The 15,764-nt window shown below is 39.3% G+C and overlaps 1 protein-coding gene across 6 annotated transcripts in view; it reads left to right on the top strand.

The window, feature by feature from the left end:
- Nucleotides 1–15,764, top strand: part of EPB41L5 (erythrocyte membrane protein band 4.1 like 5) — a 96,793-nt gene that overhangs the window by 54,202 nt on the left and 26,827 nt on the right. For 5 of the 6 annotated variants that reach the window (XR_016280885.1, XM_089520301.1, XM_089520299.1 and 2 more), the window contains one exon: nt 15,310–15,482. Coding sequence is in view for 5 of the 6 variants with exons in the window: in XM_089520301.1 (XP_089376427.1) it covers nt 15,310–15,482 (173 nt within the window). In the remaining variant the exon portion in view is untranslated. Of the gene's footprint in view, nt 1–6,480; nt 7,155–15,309; nt 15,483–15,764 lie in introns of those variants that run through there. The other variant, XM_089520303.1, reaches the window with a different exon arrangement.

The raw sequence follows: 15,764 nt of genomic DNA, 5'->3' as shown, positions 1-15,764 counted from the left end.
TGTTCGGTCTGTTCTATCTAGAATTCAGTAGCACAGAGGAGGGAAAATTGAGGTCCCAAGGCTACACCATGGTTCCCACTCTCATTATTATTATTATTATTATTATTACTGCAGATTACAAGCTATTGCACCCTAGAAAAAATACCCCTGTAACAAAATGACTGAAAAACAGAACAACAAGTGGGTAGTTGCCGCTCTGGCAGAGTAACTGTAAACCATCTCAAAAATCTCTCCAGAGGCTCAAAACTGATCAGAAAAACCATGAATCTAGAACAGGAAATGGTAGTGATTTCAGGCAGACCTGCAGTTGTGAGTCAGGTGGTGCGGCCTGCTGAAGGGGCAAAAAATTCAAACACAACACACTGCACTTGCCCTCACCTGCAGTAGGGCATTACTGGCAACTAATAGCATATATCACATTGGGAAATCAGAAGGTATCTGAAGCCTTGATATTAGGGATGACCACCAGCCATTGTAAGCAACTTTTCATAAATTCATGTTTTAGTGGACTGCTGGAATTTAAATTGCAAAGAACCAAATCCTTAACATAATTAAAAAAGCAAAGTTGATCTTGATTAAGATCATTTCTAAAGAAGGCTCCTCTAAGCTCTAATATATTTGCTTTGGTATCCTGCATGCTTTTTGGAATTGAGTAATTTTAATATGCATATGCTAGTTAAGATGCTGTCTGCTTGTATACAATGAAGCAATTTTGAACTTCTGATTTTAATTTTAGTACAACATGAATACAGATAAAATTCTCATATTTTTCAAATTGAAACTTGATTAGTAAAATTCTCCAAAAACCTTTTTTGCAGAACTCTCAGATGATATAACTGAGGCAGCTGTCTGTCTCCCCAGTTCCCACTGAGGAGTTGTTGCACTGTAACCAGAAGTACAAGCTTATGGCAAGTTTGGATGCTGCTATATTGTTTTCAGTTGAGTTGACCAGATCTGGCTAAACATCCAACATAACACACTTTCAGTCCCTCCTTCCTCCTAAAAAAAAAAAAAAAAGAGAGAGAAAGAGAGATTGAGATGTATGGTTCCTACCTTTCAGATTTTTGACTGCAGCTGCCATTGGCTCAGTTAACAAAACCAGTGTGAGGGATCTTGGGTGTTCCAAAACACCTGGGCCCAACATCCAATTGTTTAGTCAAATTAGAGTAAATCCATTGTACTAATGTAACATTTAGCAGTATCAGTTCCCATTGATTCAGTGTATCTACTTTACTTGGGACTAACATTTAGGCATTGGAGGTCACCAAGTTGGGGAAGGCTGATGTACAGTCTTTTCAAAATAAACAAACAAACAAATGCTTTCATGTATGTATCATACTGTTCTTCATGAATATAGGAGATAAAGTATACTACTGAATAGGATTCTAGTTTTCACAAGGTACTACTGAAAATAGAACTGTGCCGGAGATTAATGGAAATTCTTACCAGTCCCAAAGTAGTCCTTTAAAATGTGACTAAAAGCATTAGAAACTGTTCAATGCTATTGCTGAAGTACTTATATGACTAATGCCATTGGTACATTAAGGACTATGCCATAGATAAGTGAAGATCAGTGAGAGGGTCACCATAAGTTACAAACAACTTGAAAGCACATAACAACCATCTTTTGGTTCAACTGGAATATTAATTCCAAACTAAGATACCAGTTACTCTTTTCCCCTATTGCTTATTTTTAAATGGTAGGATTTTCAAATGCTTTAAAAAGTATAGGAAAAGGACCTTTGTAATTTCTGTGCCCTCTGACTCATACATGTGGGCTGTTCATTGCCTGTACAAAATTGGTCAGAAACTTCTAGAGCTAAGTAAATTTTCTTTGGTGGGAAGCCTGCCCCGACTTCAGTGCACATGTCTGTGCAAGGCTAAGCGCCCTCAACCCCTTCCTTTTTATCTGCCACAGCTGCAGTAGCAAATGGGCAACTCCTCTGTCTTTTTTGGCTATAAATATGATGTTGCTGAGCCAGGGAGAAGGTGAGATAAGAATAAATAAATGTGTTTTTGCTTGTGCTATCTTCTTGATCATTGTCTTCAGACATCCCCGTATGCTGCTGGAGGAGTCTTAGTAGAGACATCCATAGGAGAGATATAGAGAATTTTATAGAAGTGACAGATCTTTTTCAACTCACTAAACCTTTGTACTAGTCCACTGGTACAGTAGTGAAGCAGATGAAGATTAATACAACAGTCACAACGTTCTTTAGTGCCAGCAGTGACAACATCTTTGTGTCAGCCTGTGACATCCAGCTTGATTACTTTTGACTCAACCCATCCAGCACCGTACTTGGCTTAACTTTTCATTGTTATTGCTATTGATACTTGCCTTACAATCTTCACAAATGTTGATATCCATAGCAACAACCCAGCCAACAACTTCCTCCATTTTGACTATAATGTCTGAGCTATTGTCTTTTGATCTGCCAAAAAAAAGACACTCTCAGCCAAGAAAGACACTTCAGAAGGAAACCATGAATCTTCATCTTCATCTTTACAAACTCTTCACCATGCCCAGATGCTATGATGGGTCATCAAATCCTGTATCATATTGGAGTGTGTCCAGTTCTGTGCAGACTGCTTAGGATGGCAATGCTCCTAGAACTGAAAAGGAACACTTACAATGCCAGTTATAAATACCCTCTAAAATTCATTAGTAGCCATAAAGTCAGTATGCAACTTGACAGCATATATGTACAACCTTGATCATGAAGACTGCCAGGAAATTTATATGTATATCATATGCCATCAAATGGAGGAAGGTCCTCAGCTTCCTGGATAGTTGTTATGTGTTCCATGCTACATAAGACCTTGTGAAATACTGTTTTGTTTGTTCTTTTTGTCATCCTTCATAATTTCCAGCTACTGCTGCTCATTTCCCATCTCTCACAGGTGCTTCCTATTTGTTCATCATCAGTTGCAGTAGGTCCTTCCTGAATGATCTTTGAACTCTTGGAAGCCCTCCTTTTGGAGTCTTCCCTTGATTTTGTCCAGATTGATAACAATCCTTTTGAACTTTTGACTACTTGAAACTCATCAGACAAGACAGTTTTCTTAATAGTGATAACCTTAGTGGGGCATGCAAATAAAGTGGCTGCTCCTCTCTGCAATCCTCCTTTCTTATATTTCCATACGGATATAGTTACTCTTAGACAAAGTATTACTTTTCTCCTGTAAGTGGCTTCTCACTTTCACCTTCCTCAGGATATAATTTTATCTGTATTTCATCCTGTTCCATCAAATGCAAAATAAATTGCTTTGTGGCCCTTCAACATTAGAAGGAGAAGTTTTATGGACAAAGCAAGACCATTTTGATGTACATCCCAAATAACTTTTTTTTAAAAAATATTTTCAAGGTCTTCCCTGTCTCTGCCCAGAGGTTCTCTATGTGGAAGCCACAATAATATGACAAGCTTACAGGTTGGGTAGGGAGTTATTACCCACAGCCATTTGCAGACACTCAGTGAGAACTATGACTGTTTCTGTGACCTTTTTGAACAGATGCATCAATGAACTACAACCTATTCTGGATGGTAATGCTGCCCTCTCAAGGACTCTTGGAGGCAGGCCTTTGCTCACCTACAGGCAGCTTACAAACCAATGACATATATATGTCTGTGCCTGGCTTCCACTCCACCAAATACATGTGAGGAAGTAGACTGAAGTCTACAAAAGCTCATGCTGCCAATTTCTTTCTTTCAATTAGTATCAAAGGTGCTACAAGATCTCTCCACATACTGATTCTACAGACTAACATGGCTATCTGTATCTTTGAAACATCAGATAGTTACTTACCAGCTACAGGAAGACACACAGCGCAGATGTGGATACAGGTGCAAAGCCTTGCCACAAACCCAGATATCAACACTGCCTACACTTCCATTCAGGAAATGACATCACAGGATCTAACAACATTAGTGGGACTTTCGCTTGCTCATCCTCCAGTGTGATTTATGCCATTCTGTGTCAGCAATGCCCTTCCACACTTTACATTGGTTAAACAGGCCAGAGGACATAAATCAGACATCAGGAATAGGAATAAACAAAACCCAGTTGCAGAGTATTTTGCTCTTTGTGGGCATTCCATCTTGGACCTCAGAACAGCAGTCCTTGAACAAAAGAACTACAAAGGAAGATTGGAAAGAGAAATACTAGAATTTGAATGTATCCACAGACTCCAGTCCTTCAGTAGTGGGCTGAAAGGAGACAGTGGTTTCTTGGCACACTATACACATTTCAACTCTACCTAATCCCCCATGCTCATGAGGATGCCCTTGACCAGTTCATCACATCTCCTCCCTACTTCCCACACTACATTCCAATAGTCATTCATATGGTTATCTACTTCTCCTGCCTTGTTCCCCAATGACCATAATTAAAACTGAATTTGCCACCTCATCTCCATACCAACAAGGGTTTGAGTTTCAATTGACATTCTCACACACATCCATCTATCTCTGATCTCTCCACTCTACCCTATGCATCTGAGAAAGTAGGTTCAAGTCTATGAAGTTTCATGTTATCGGTTTCTTTCTTTTAGTTAATGTCAAAGGTGCTGCAAGATCCCTCTGATCCCTTAGGTGGTCATCTGTGAACTTAAACAAGTCACCACTTGCCTCTGACATTCAAAGAGATAGTCTGCTTTGGCATAAAAACCATTCATCAATCTAGTATTATCTTTTTGACAGTTTCCATGAAAGCTTATACTAGAAATTTCTTCTTCCCAGTAAGTCTGAAAGCTGCTACTGGATTGTTTTATGTGTACCCTCTGAAATTGTTGCTGTTAACAATATTTCTCCTAGTTTCAGACATGGGGGCATACTCAGTATTGAGGGGAGAGAGGAGTGCTATCTATCTTTGTGCACTTAGATGTGGTTGGGATTCCCATCAAAATTCTTCAGTCAGCATTAGAAATCTCCAACTGGCCCTGCATAGGGGGAGAGCAGCCCGAATGTATGATGGCTACTTGAAAAACCATAGTTACATGTGACCATCTTTTCACTAAATTCCTTCATTCATCCACTTCCCTAGTCAAAATACAGGCATTATAGTTAAAGTTAAAGCCCATAAGTGGACATGGAAGTTCAAAAGAATGAATGCATGAATGGTATGTGTGTGTGAATGCACACACTCACATACATATATGCAATTCATCACTTGTAATTTCAAACAAAGAAATATAATTCAAAATCTGGTTTAAAAGCACATTTTCTTGGTTATGTGCCTTTCCCCTTGTGTGTTTAAAGTAACATGCCTGTTAGAAGTCCTTGTTCTAGACATTTAACATGCCCAAGATATTTTCAGCCTGGGGCAGGTTGAGCTAAGCTGTATTTCTGATCAGGTAGCAGCAGAGAGAAGGCCAAAACTGAAGAAGAGCTGCTAGCCTAAGCCTGCCCTTTCATGCTTCATACATTAAAGTTAAGTGACTTCATTTCTACCAAGACTGTTAACATCTCTACTGATTATCATGGGGGGGAAAACCCTCTAGCCAAAATATAAATAGGCAGAAGACTCCTATTTCTCACAATTAAAAGGCCTTGTGCAGTTATTCCATCTTTTTCCTTAATGGATTTTCTGTGGTGAGAAAAGATGAGAAGTAAAAAAAAAAACACAGAAAGACATGCGAAAGTTCCAAATTGAAAATAACAATATTGAAACCTTTTATAAACTTCCAAGAATGAGACAATGAAATCACAGTGTAAAAGCCTAGTTCAGAAGCACCTGCGACTTGATAATTGAGAAGACTTTGAACTCAAACCTACATGTGCATCCAGTTAGACTCATCTTGATAGCTCTTAAAATGGAATTTGATGTAAAGATATCAGTAAATTATACTGAGTAGGCAGCATCCATACTATGTTTGCATGTAGTTTTTTAACATCCTTCACTGAATGCTTCCATTGCCTTTGTGAGAAGCTATTCTATCTTCATTTTTAAAAAACCTTAGATATAAAGCTGTGTTTTCTGATAGCTCCATGTTGCCTTGTTCATACTTGTCTTTCTGTGGCATGTAACAGGGTTGTTTAAATCCTTAAATGCTGCTATATTTATGAAGTTCTTTTCTGAAAGAAGGTGCTATGTTCTAGCCTGTAAGTCTATTGTTCAATGTTTATATACAAGAGATATCGCCATTAATACTAGTGAAAGCCATGCAAATGGAAACATGGTAAATCACAGGCCAGGTTATAAATTCATTCATTATTCCATTTGTTGGCTCAGAGTAGTGTCTGCAAAAGCAGAGTACAGTATTTAAATTAAATATTGTAAGGCTCAGTCTGAAACCGACAAAACCTAATGGCAGCAGCAAAGGATTTAACTTGACCCTCTGATTCATTAAACGTGCTTGCTGTTCAACAAATATGCTCTCACTAGTTTTTCCTTTTCCTCAGCTGCCTCTTTCTCTTTCCATTCTCTCTCCTCATTCATAACTAGATACTAATTATGCCCCATCCCATTCCCAAACCAATCCAGGCCCCTTGATGCTGCTGACTGCTGTCAACATGGTGGAAGTGCATGGAACGCGTGGTCCCAGCCCTCGGCCCACTCAGTGGATAGACACTACAGTGACTTTGTCCGTGAGCATAATGTGAAGAATGCAGGAATGTACAAACGGGCTTTTGGTTCTGGTGTCCAGGCCACTGTGACGGACCTGTAGGACTTTTGATCTTGAGGAATCCTTGATTGTCATTATTCTCTTTGACACTCTGGAACTTTGAAGAACATGGGAAGGGCATGGTCTTTAAGAAATAATGCAAGTGTTTGAAGCATCTGACTATGAATGAACATCTTGCTGATATTTCTCTTTAAAAATTAATCTTTAACCATTCTTGAAGAGAAAATACCTTTAAAGGTTTTTCTTCAATGTGTATGGGGTGGGGGAGGTTAAATGGAGTCCATGGTTTTAAGGAAGCTGCATGTTCTGTCTATGGATGCTATTTTTTGTTCTCCAAGTGTTAAATAAGACTGACTCCCAACAGTGGTTTAATTACTGTTACAAAAAAATAGAGATGACTACTGGTAGGGGAAGACTATTCCTTTTTGTCATTCTGCACTTTTAATAATGTGCCTTATTGGAAATGAAATAGAATTATACTTTTTTACATAAAATAAAATGCATTCCAAGGAGACCTGGAACAATGCTTAAAGAGATTGTCTGAGGGCATCTTTTTGAGTTGTACATTAATTGTTCTCAATAGCACACCACTGAATTCTGCCAGTATTCCTATTTGATGTTTCCATTTCATGTTGTATGGTGTATCAAGATGTTGCTGGTTCTTTTCCCAAGTGTGCTAATTTAAGATTGCATCTATTGCAAAACTAAGGACAGTGCCATCTTACAATGTTCAGAACAATCTTTTATTCCTTGTAACCTATTGCTGGAACATTGTCCCATAGTCCTTATGATTCCGTGATTTACAAAAGAAAAATACCTTGCCTGCTGTTGGAGTTTATAATCAGATATCATATATATCAGAGTGTTCTCTTTTTAATAAGAAATCCACTCTCCACTTTACAATGTTGACACCCATAAGTTGAAATTCCATAGTCCTTATGAGGGTGACCCAAGGATCACAGCATTTTTGGGTTCTCCTTTAGGACTGAGAGGGCATTGTCTGAGGCTCAGATCCACCATTGCATGCTTCCTTTATGGAAGGGAGCTGTTTTTCCTGTTAGATGTCCAAAGAGGCATTACATTGGCACTCCCTGGGCATACCAGGAATCGACTGGATTCACAGAGTCCAAGTCTTTCTCTTGCCTTTGGGATTACGACGACTGTTGGGTCCCAACAGTTGGTTTGGCTCCCTCCATTGGAATCAGCCAGAGTAGGAAACTTTTTTGAGGGGGGACAGATACAGTGGGAAAGAAATGGAAAGAAGAACGCTACTCCTCTTGTCTGTCCTATTCAAGTCCGTCCCTGCCCGCCAAGAAATCAGTTATCCCTGTTCTTTTTCCTATAAAAGACCCATTTTTTCCCAAAGTATTATGCACAATTTTAATTAGAATATAATGGTATAATGAAAATAAAGATATTAATAACTTTTAAAATATAAAAATGAAGTCAATGTCTAGGAAAGTTATTTGCTACAGTGAGTGCAAAGGGTAAAACCTTTGTATCTGTCATCATAGATACAAAGTATTAATGGCTGGTTATTTTTAGTGCTTGACAGGAAAGAAATTATGGTGAGAGGTCAATATGAAATTATAGTAGCAATATCTAACATCTGAAATTCATCCATGCTCTTTTGTATAATCATACAACTAGAGTCAGTTATATCTGAGTAAATTATGCTTTGGTTGGTTGGTTGTAGACAGATGGTGCATAGCCGTAGTTGGTACGAGTGAGTTTTTGCTGCAGGAAAATATTAAAGGAAATTTGAAACATCCAGGTTAAGGCAGAATTTGGCATCACTTTTTGTAAACATCAGAAGTTACAAAAATTAGACTTCTGCTGTATATGAGCTCTGTTCCCTCAGATATATTTTAGGACCCAGATGTGATTCTGTAGAAATCATTGTAGCTGGTGTTGAAACATTATATGGGTATCAAAGGGAACTATATGTGCCCTTTCAAATCTCTGAGTGAAGGATAATAAGTAGAAGAAAATTGCGCAGTGTTGGGTAACTGCTGGATTTTATATTTTCAAAACTGGGGAATCAGCCATTGTTCTCTTGTATTTCAGAATCACTCGGTGTTAATTCAGCAATGTGGAATCTGTCATCCTCAAGATGTTGAATTCCAAACCTCATCAAGCTCATCCACTGTGGGCAACAGTCAGAGACTATGGGAGTTATAATCTCCACAACATTTGGAGGGCCAAAGGTTTCCCACCCCTAGTATAACTCAAACCATGGATAGCTCACAGAAGAATCTAATCCTAATCCTTTACTACATTCCACATTAAGACAATGGCTACTGCATGCCAGGGCACTTCTCCCCCATTCAGCCTGATGAAAGAGTACTATAAAATGGAAGAGCTCACATGAGATTTTTAGTCATTTCTGGCAAAGAGAATGGCTGATAGAGATTGTGAATTTTGGATATTTTTTCTTATGGACCAGCATAAGAAAGCATAAGTTGGTCTCTTATCTAATATGGATGTGCAAGCATGCCTCCTCCAATGTGTGAGGCTACTTGATCAGTTCTAGAGAAATTGGGACCTTCTTGTTGGTAGGAACAGTGCACTCTATTTTCATCTTTTGATTCACTGGATATAATATCCTTCTTGGGCTTCATGTTGATTTGTTGTTGATTTCTCAGTAACCCAGAATTTGCAGAGTATCATTCCTTCAGAATGTGCATGCAATCACGTACTTTCTGTTTTTTGGAAATTGGCCTCTATTGTGCTTATTCTTCATCCCTAGTCTTACAGCCACCTCATATATCTGCATGTGTAGTTCTTGATAAGAACACCAATCAAACACTGGCATTAAAAGAAGACTGAAGACCTATTCACACTACACAAATACAGTGCTATATTACACTTTTACTGCTATGGCAGTATACTATGGAATCCTAGGGTTTGTAGTGTAATCAAAGGCACTAGGGAAGCTCTTTGGCTGAGAATTCTAACAGCCCTTTCCTAAACTACCAATCCCAGGATTCACTGGATGTTGTAATGGCAGTTCAAATGGAATCATAGCACTCTAATTATATACTGAGAATAGGCCCCAGATCGTGGCATCCATATTTGCTTGTAGAATCAGCCGGACATGGAGGAGATGACATGGAGGATTTCCCCATGTGCTTCCACCCTCTGTACAGTATTCATAGCTATCAGAGTACTTCTTATGATTGCAGAATCTGTGGCGTTTGCTTCAGTGTAACCTCACCATCTTAAAACTTCAGTACCAAAATTTCCAGGTGTTGTGCTCTCCCTAGTCTGGCTTCTCTCCTGCTTTTGGGACCAAAAGTACTGTGTTCTTCAAGTTGGAAGATATCTGTGGGAAGAAGGATGGAGGAGCACCATCCCATTATTCTCTGTGGGAATTGATACCATGAACTGTAGCAACCTCCTATACCCAGATGGGTTGCTGTCTTCAGATACTGGGTTGCAATTTCCACCAGCCCTAGCTAGCTGTAGATAACCAATTGCTGCAAGATGCTTTCCAACAATATCTGGAATGCCACACATCTCTCACTTCTGTCCTAGATTTTTCTTGCTGGGGAGGGATTGAGAGGTATTGTGTTAGAGAACTTCTTATTGATCCTGACATCAGTCCCATGGGATGAAGTTGGAGAACCACAGTTCAAATTGATGTAGCTGTATGGTACTTCAAAAGTTCATTTTTGTCTGCCATGCTTCATATGAACTTTCATAAGAGTTCCCTTGGAGATTTGAATTGGTGTGCCACCATTATTTGTGACACATGGGGCTACCACTTGTTTTCATCTTTTGATCTTAGGACAATGGAGTTCAAGCTGGTTGTTGCAACTGAAGTGGAAGAGGTTAAAAAAGCTGAAGTTTAATTCAGACTCTGGTAGTTCTGTTTATTTAGTAAAGGTACTAATAGCATAGGCATAAGTGATTCGGCCTATGCTGTATAGAGTTACAGTTCCTCTTGAGCATCAGATTGACTTGTGGTTGTTCCTTGGATCCACGACTTCATCCAAATATCCCAAGTAGTAGCAGTAACTGGAGATGCCAAATGAAGCATTGGTTTAATTGTGTTATTTGCCTACACCTTATATGTCGCAAGTAGTCTATTTGCTTCAGAAAAAAAGAGGGTGGATTATATGCATGGGGCCTATAGGCCAGTTATTCCTGATGCTCTGCAGCTATTGGGCAGAGCTGTGAAGGTTTTCAATATACACATTACTTTTAAGAAACATAGATTTATGTAATCCTAAATACCTGACAAAATAATTTCATCAAAGTGTAAAACCAAAAGTAAAGTCTCATTCTAACCTCCGATTATTTTATCTGAAGAAGCTGAAGTTATGTTTAAATTGTGTTAGGAAGTTGTAAAATGAATAGAAAAATATGACATTTTCCAAAATCAGATAGAAAACAATAACAGATAAAATATTAATTATTTTTTTAAACAAAATCTATCAAATCTGGAAAAATAAACTTGATAGAATCAACTGGCAATCCAAAACAGATAATATATCTCAAGATTGGGGGTGGGTGGTGGATGGCTATGTTCTGAAATACAGCCTGAATCCAGTTGGTATTCACTCAAAGTAAACCCACTAAATCAGTAGACTTACATGCAGGTGGCTCATCACCAAGTTATTGTTTCAGTGGGTCTGCCTTAACTGGGGTAGACCAATAGGATTGTGGCATACATGTTTTTCTTTCAGACCTGCTTGAAGAGTTGTATTAGAATAGTTTGCAGGGCTCTCTGGCAGATGTCTTTCCTAAGCACAATGGCTGATAGAGAACTAAGCTTTCCCTCTCCCCAATGTCTTTTTAGAATGATCTTTATTCCCCATAGCCAAGCTCTTAAAACACAGCCATATTATTATCATTATTAACATTTATTTATAGAGTGCTGTAAAGTTTGCACAGCACTTTATATAGTAAGGGTCAAATAAAAAGAAAAAAGGATAAAATAATAAAAACCTGCCAAGCGGCATACAATCTAAAACAACAACATTACATGATTAAAATATCGCTAAAATAATACTAATTAGTATACAATAAAAATATATTAGTGGGTCAATGACCAGTATTGCAGTGGGAGTATTGCAGTGGGAACCAGGAGGGCATAGGCAGAGTTGAGTGCATCACCCAACAATTGTCTGTGCAAGTGCCTTCATCCTACACTGCTATTATCTTAGCAAATAAAAGATTGAGGCCATGCGTTTGCTGAGGTGGCACATTTCACCTAGAGAGAAATGATTGAGTCTACAATATATCTGTGTGTCTGTATGTAATAGAATCCTTAATGGGATATCAATCTTTTTTGCATCTAGTTATTATAGGTTATGTAAAAAAATGTGTGTGTGTTTGTGCGTGCGTGCGTGCGTGCGTGCGTGTGTGTGTGTGTGTATTTGCCATTGCCTGCAGACTTTAATTTCATAGGGTAATCTTTATGTAACCTTATTTTTTCATTGACTGTAAATAGCATTTACATTTTGTACAGAAGCTCAAAGAACAGAGTGTACATTTTCCGTGTGGATGGTTGCAGTTCTTATCCTCACATTTCCATTTGGTTAGCAGGGCTATGAAACACTTCTGCCTGAAACCCCAGTAGCTACAGCCAGTCAGCATATCAAGTAGCAGTTATTTGGACCAAGGAACTGATTGGATAGCAAATAGATCCATATGGTCACTAAACTTACCTGTTGTAGTTCTGTGGTCTTCAGCTGTATTTTTCAGGATTATGTGACACAAATCTCTAACTAGGAGGTATTGAGAAAAGCAGCTATTAACCAGAGCTATGTTTAGTTTATGCCATTAAAACCCAAATTTGTCACCAAATAAACCAAACAATTATTGAGAATAAAGCAGACAAATTGAATGTCCAACAAGGTTTCCTATGAAACGGCTGTATTGAATGTTAGTGTATTCTTTTGAGTTTCTCCAGTATTGCAATTTTTCCTTTCGGAATGCAGCTTGGCTCTGGATCCTTCAAGTGATGGATGAGTTTATGAAATTCCTGTAGATGCAACTGTCTTGTTAGTTGGTTAGTTAGTCTGTTGTTGTTTTTATTTGTTTAGCACTATCATTGTACATGGCGCTTTACAAGGAGAACAACAACAAAACAGTTCCCTGCCCTCAGGATTGCAATCTAATTAAAACATGACATAGAAAGAAAAGGGGATAGCAGCCAAAGGGGATTGCAGGGGGATTGCTGCCTATTCTCCCTCTGAGACCACAGCAGCAACAGTTCGGATGGATGGAGAGTCTTTATGCTGGCTATTTGCCATAATAATAAATGAAGATGGAGATTCTTTTATCTGCTTCTGAGCCTCGGCATAATGGTGCTGTGCCTGGCTGCTCTTCTTTCCTTTGAGGCCACAGCAATGATAGTTGGGACAGACCGGTGTTCTTTCTGCTTTTTTATAAGTTGCCCAAATAAGCACTTCTCAGAGTTCTATCGATTTCATTGCACAAAGAGGGAATAAAAACTTATCTGAGACATATTTTTTTAGTGTGGTGTAGTAGTTTGAGTGTAGAACTAGGATTCTGGAGATCAGGGTCCAAATCCACACTTGGTCACAAAAATCCACTCTTGAGTGAGTCAAACACTCTCAGCCCTAGAAAACCCTGTGATAAGTTCACCTTAGGGGCACCATAAATTGGAAACACATTGAAGGCACATAGCAGCAGCATGTGTTAAGAAATTGTCTTTACAACTTGGTTATTTCTACTTTAATGAAGGTAAAATACAAGCTTTGAGTTCTACCTCTCAAAATGGATGCCATGGTTTGTCCCACATAGTCATGGTTGTAGCAATGGAGCCATTCTGCATGTTTCTTCACTAGGATGTATACTGGAGATCAGCCCCTAGACTATTTGTGTGAGAGTATGTAGAAAAGCAGAAATTCCCTAGCGAAATTTCTGCTTCTTGGTGTGGGCTTTCTTTCTTCTGTCTTTCCTTCCTTCCCTTCCTTCCTTGGTGGTACACTGAGTCGAGGCCCTTTCACATTACACAGTTATAGCTCTCTGTCTCTCCTTTAATTGTCATGGCTGCATCCTAAGGGCTCCTGGGATTTGCAGTTTGGTGAGGAATTAGAGGAGCTCTTCGCCTGAAAATTCTTAATTCCTCTCCCTAAACTACAAATACCAGGATTCTGTAGGATGGAACCATGGCATTTAAAGTGGAATCATAGTGTAAAAGGGTCCCTGCTCAAAATTGTAAAATTCAGAAAGGAAACTTAGGCCCAGTACAGACCAGCATTTTGCGCCGGCCTGGCCCTGAAAGTAGAGCTCCAGGCACCATCTTGGCACGCGCCTGTTCAGACGGTCTCGTGCGCCACATCCAAATGGCACGGCACACAAGGGACTTCACTGTGCCACTCCAGGGCACTAATGGCGCCTCGGCAGCAGCAGAACCACATTTCGCTGCTCCTTTTTCCAGGTGCACCGTTGCCGCACCGTTTGGATGGTGCAGCCACAATCCAGGGGAGAAAGGGGCGGCCTCTGTCCACCCCTTTCCCCCAGTCTGTATAGACCCTTAGTCCTTTCATTGTCCCTCAGGCTAGGCCTACCATACAAGGTTGTTGTGAGGATAAAATAGGGGAGAAATGGAGAAGTGGTGTCCCCATATAGTGACCTTGCAAGCTAGGTAGAATTGTGATGTACTAAATAATTACATAAAGATAGACTTAACAAATCCTTTCCTAAAGTATTCCTGTCTGAATCTGTTCCATGTTTAGAGGCCTTTAGACAAAGGTAAGATGGGCATCTTTAAGGGGTGATTTAGTTGTGTATTCTTCCATGACCAAGGATTGGACTAGGTAGCATTGTGATCCCTTCCAGCTTTAAGATTATATGATTCTCTCTGGTCCCGGAGAGGCAAGTTGGTGTAGTGGTTTAAGCATTTGGAGACCAAAGTTCGAATCCAGGATCAGCCATGTAAATCCACTAGATAACCTTGGGCAAGTCACACTCTCAGATCCGAGGATGGCCATGGCAATCCCCCTCTGAAGAAACCTGTCAAGAAAACCCCATGATCGGGTCACCATAAGAAAGGACTTGAAGGCACACAGCAACAACAAACTCTGGTCCCAGCTGTCGTCAGTCAAGAGTTCCCATTTGTGTTTCTCCCCTGCAGTTGTGTGATATTGGGAGTAAAGGTTCTATCGTCCAAAAATTTTCCTTGTGTATATGCTTGATCCTCTGCATTATTTAAAGTTATGTATTGGGGGTTGAAACAAACAACATAATTTCTGACAAAGAGAACTGTAACTTAACTCTCTGCCAAACTTGTTATAAACTTCAGTGGAAACTTTTCTGGCCCACTTTTGAGTGTCATTGAAATCTAATGGGAAGAATAATAAAATGCCAACCAGGAGGGAAAGACAAAAGCTTGGATGGCTAGATTTGTGAGGGAAGGGAGTCAGAGTGGCTGCTGCATTTCACATGAAAATATTTTTTTTATGGACTTACCTACATCTGTGAACAAATTATTACTTAGTGGTTATATATAGTTACATGTGGACTCTTTCAGCTTCATAACTACTTTAGAGAGAGAAGGCCATCAGTCTGACTTGTAATGTTTGCCCAAGCTTAATCAACATCCAGCGTGACTTAAATTGCTAAGTAGGGACAGTGCCTCTGTACTTGCTTACAGACTTGCTTTGAATTCATGTGTGAATGAACCCGTTTCATTTTCCCACCCTGTGTAGTATACCTCCAATTGTTGACTTACTGGATAGCAAGGAATTACTGGAAACGTGTATTGACAAGATAACTGGTTTCCCTCCTGCTGGAGGATCAGCTGAAGCTCTGGAAGAAACAGACCTTTCTTTCTCTCCTCATGGCACAAGAGAGCACCCCTCTGAGAAGGCAGATCCTGTTGGTAAGGGGAATGTTCTTTAGAGAGGAACACTGTTAACTCTTATGGCTTGTGTGTGATACTGCAAAATATTTGATCTGCTCTGCAGAATGTACAAGCTATCTTACCTCTTACATTGAAACATTCTTGACATGAATACTGAAGTTCTGGTTCACCAATTTACTTACTTGTTAAATAACAGGCATTCAATTGCAAAGCTTCTTTATTGGCAGTGATACAAAACCAGTTCCTATGATACAATATCACAGTTAACATCTCTCCCAGCTCATCTGTTTAACTTCATTT

This window comes from Sceloporus occidentalis, unplaced genomic scaffold, assembly GCF_023333645.1.
Source record: "Sceloporus occidentalis isolate IW3139 unplaced genomic scaffold, rSceOcc1.0.p SCAF_4, whole genome shotgun sequence".
Lineage (NCBI taxonomy): Eukaryota > Metazoa > Chordata > Lepidosauria > Squamata > Phrynosomatidae > Sceloporus > Sceloporus occidentalis.
The sequence above is the reverse complement of the archived record's forward strand: the minus strand, read 5'-3'. Positions and strand labels throughout refer to the sequence as shown.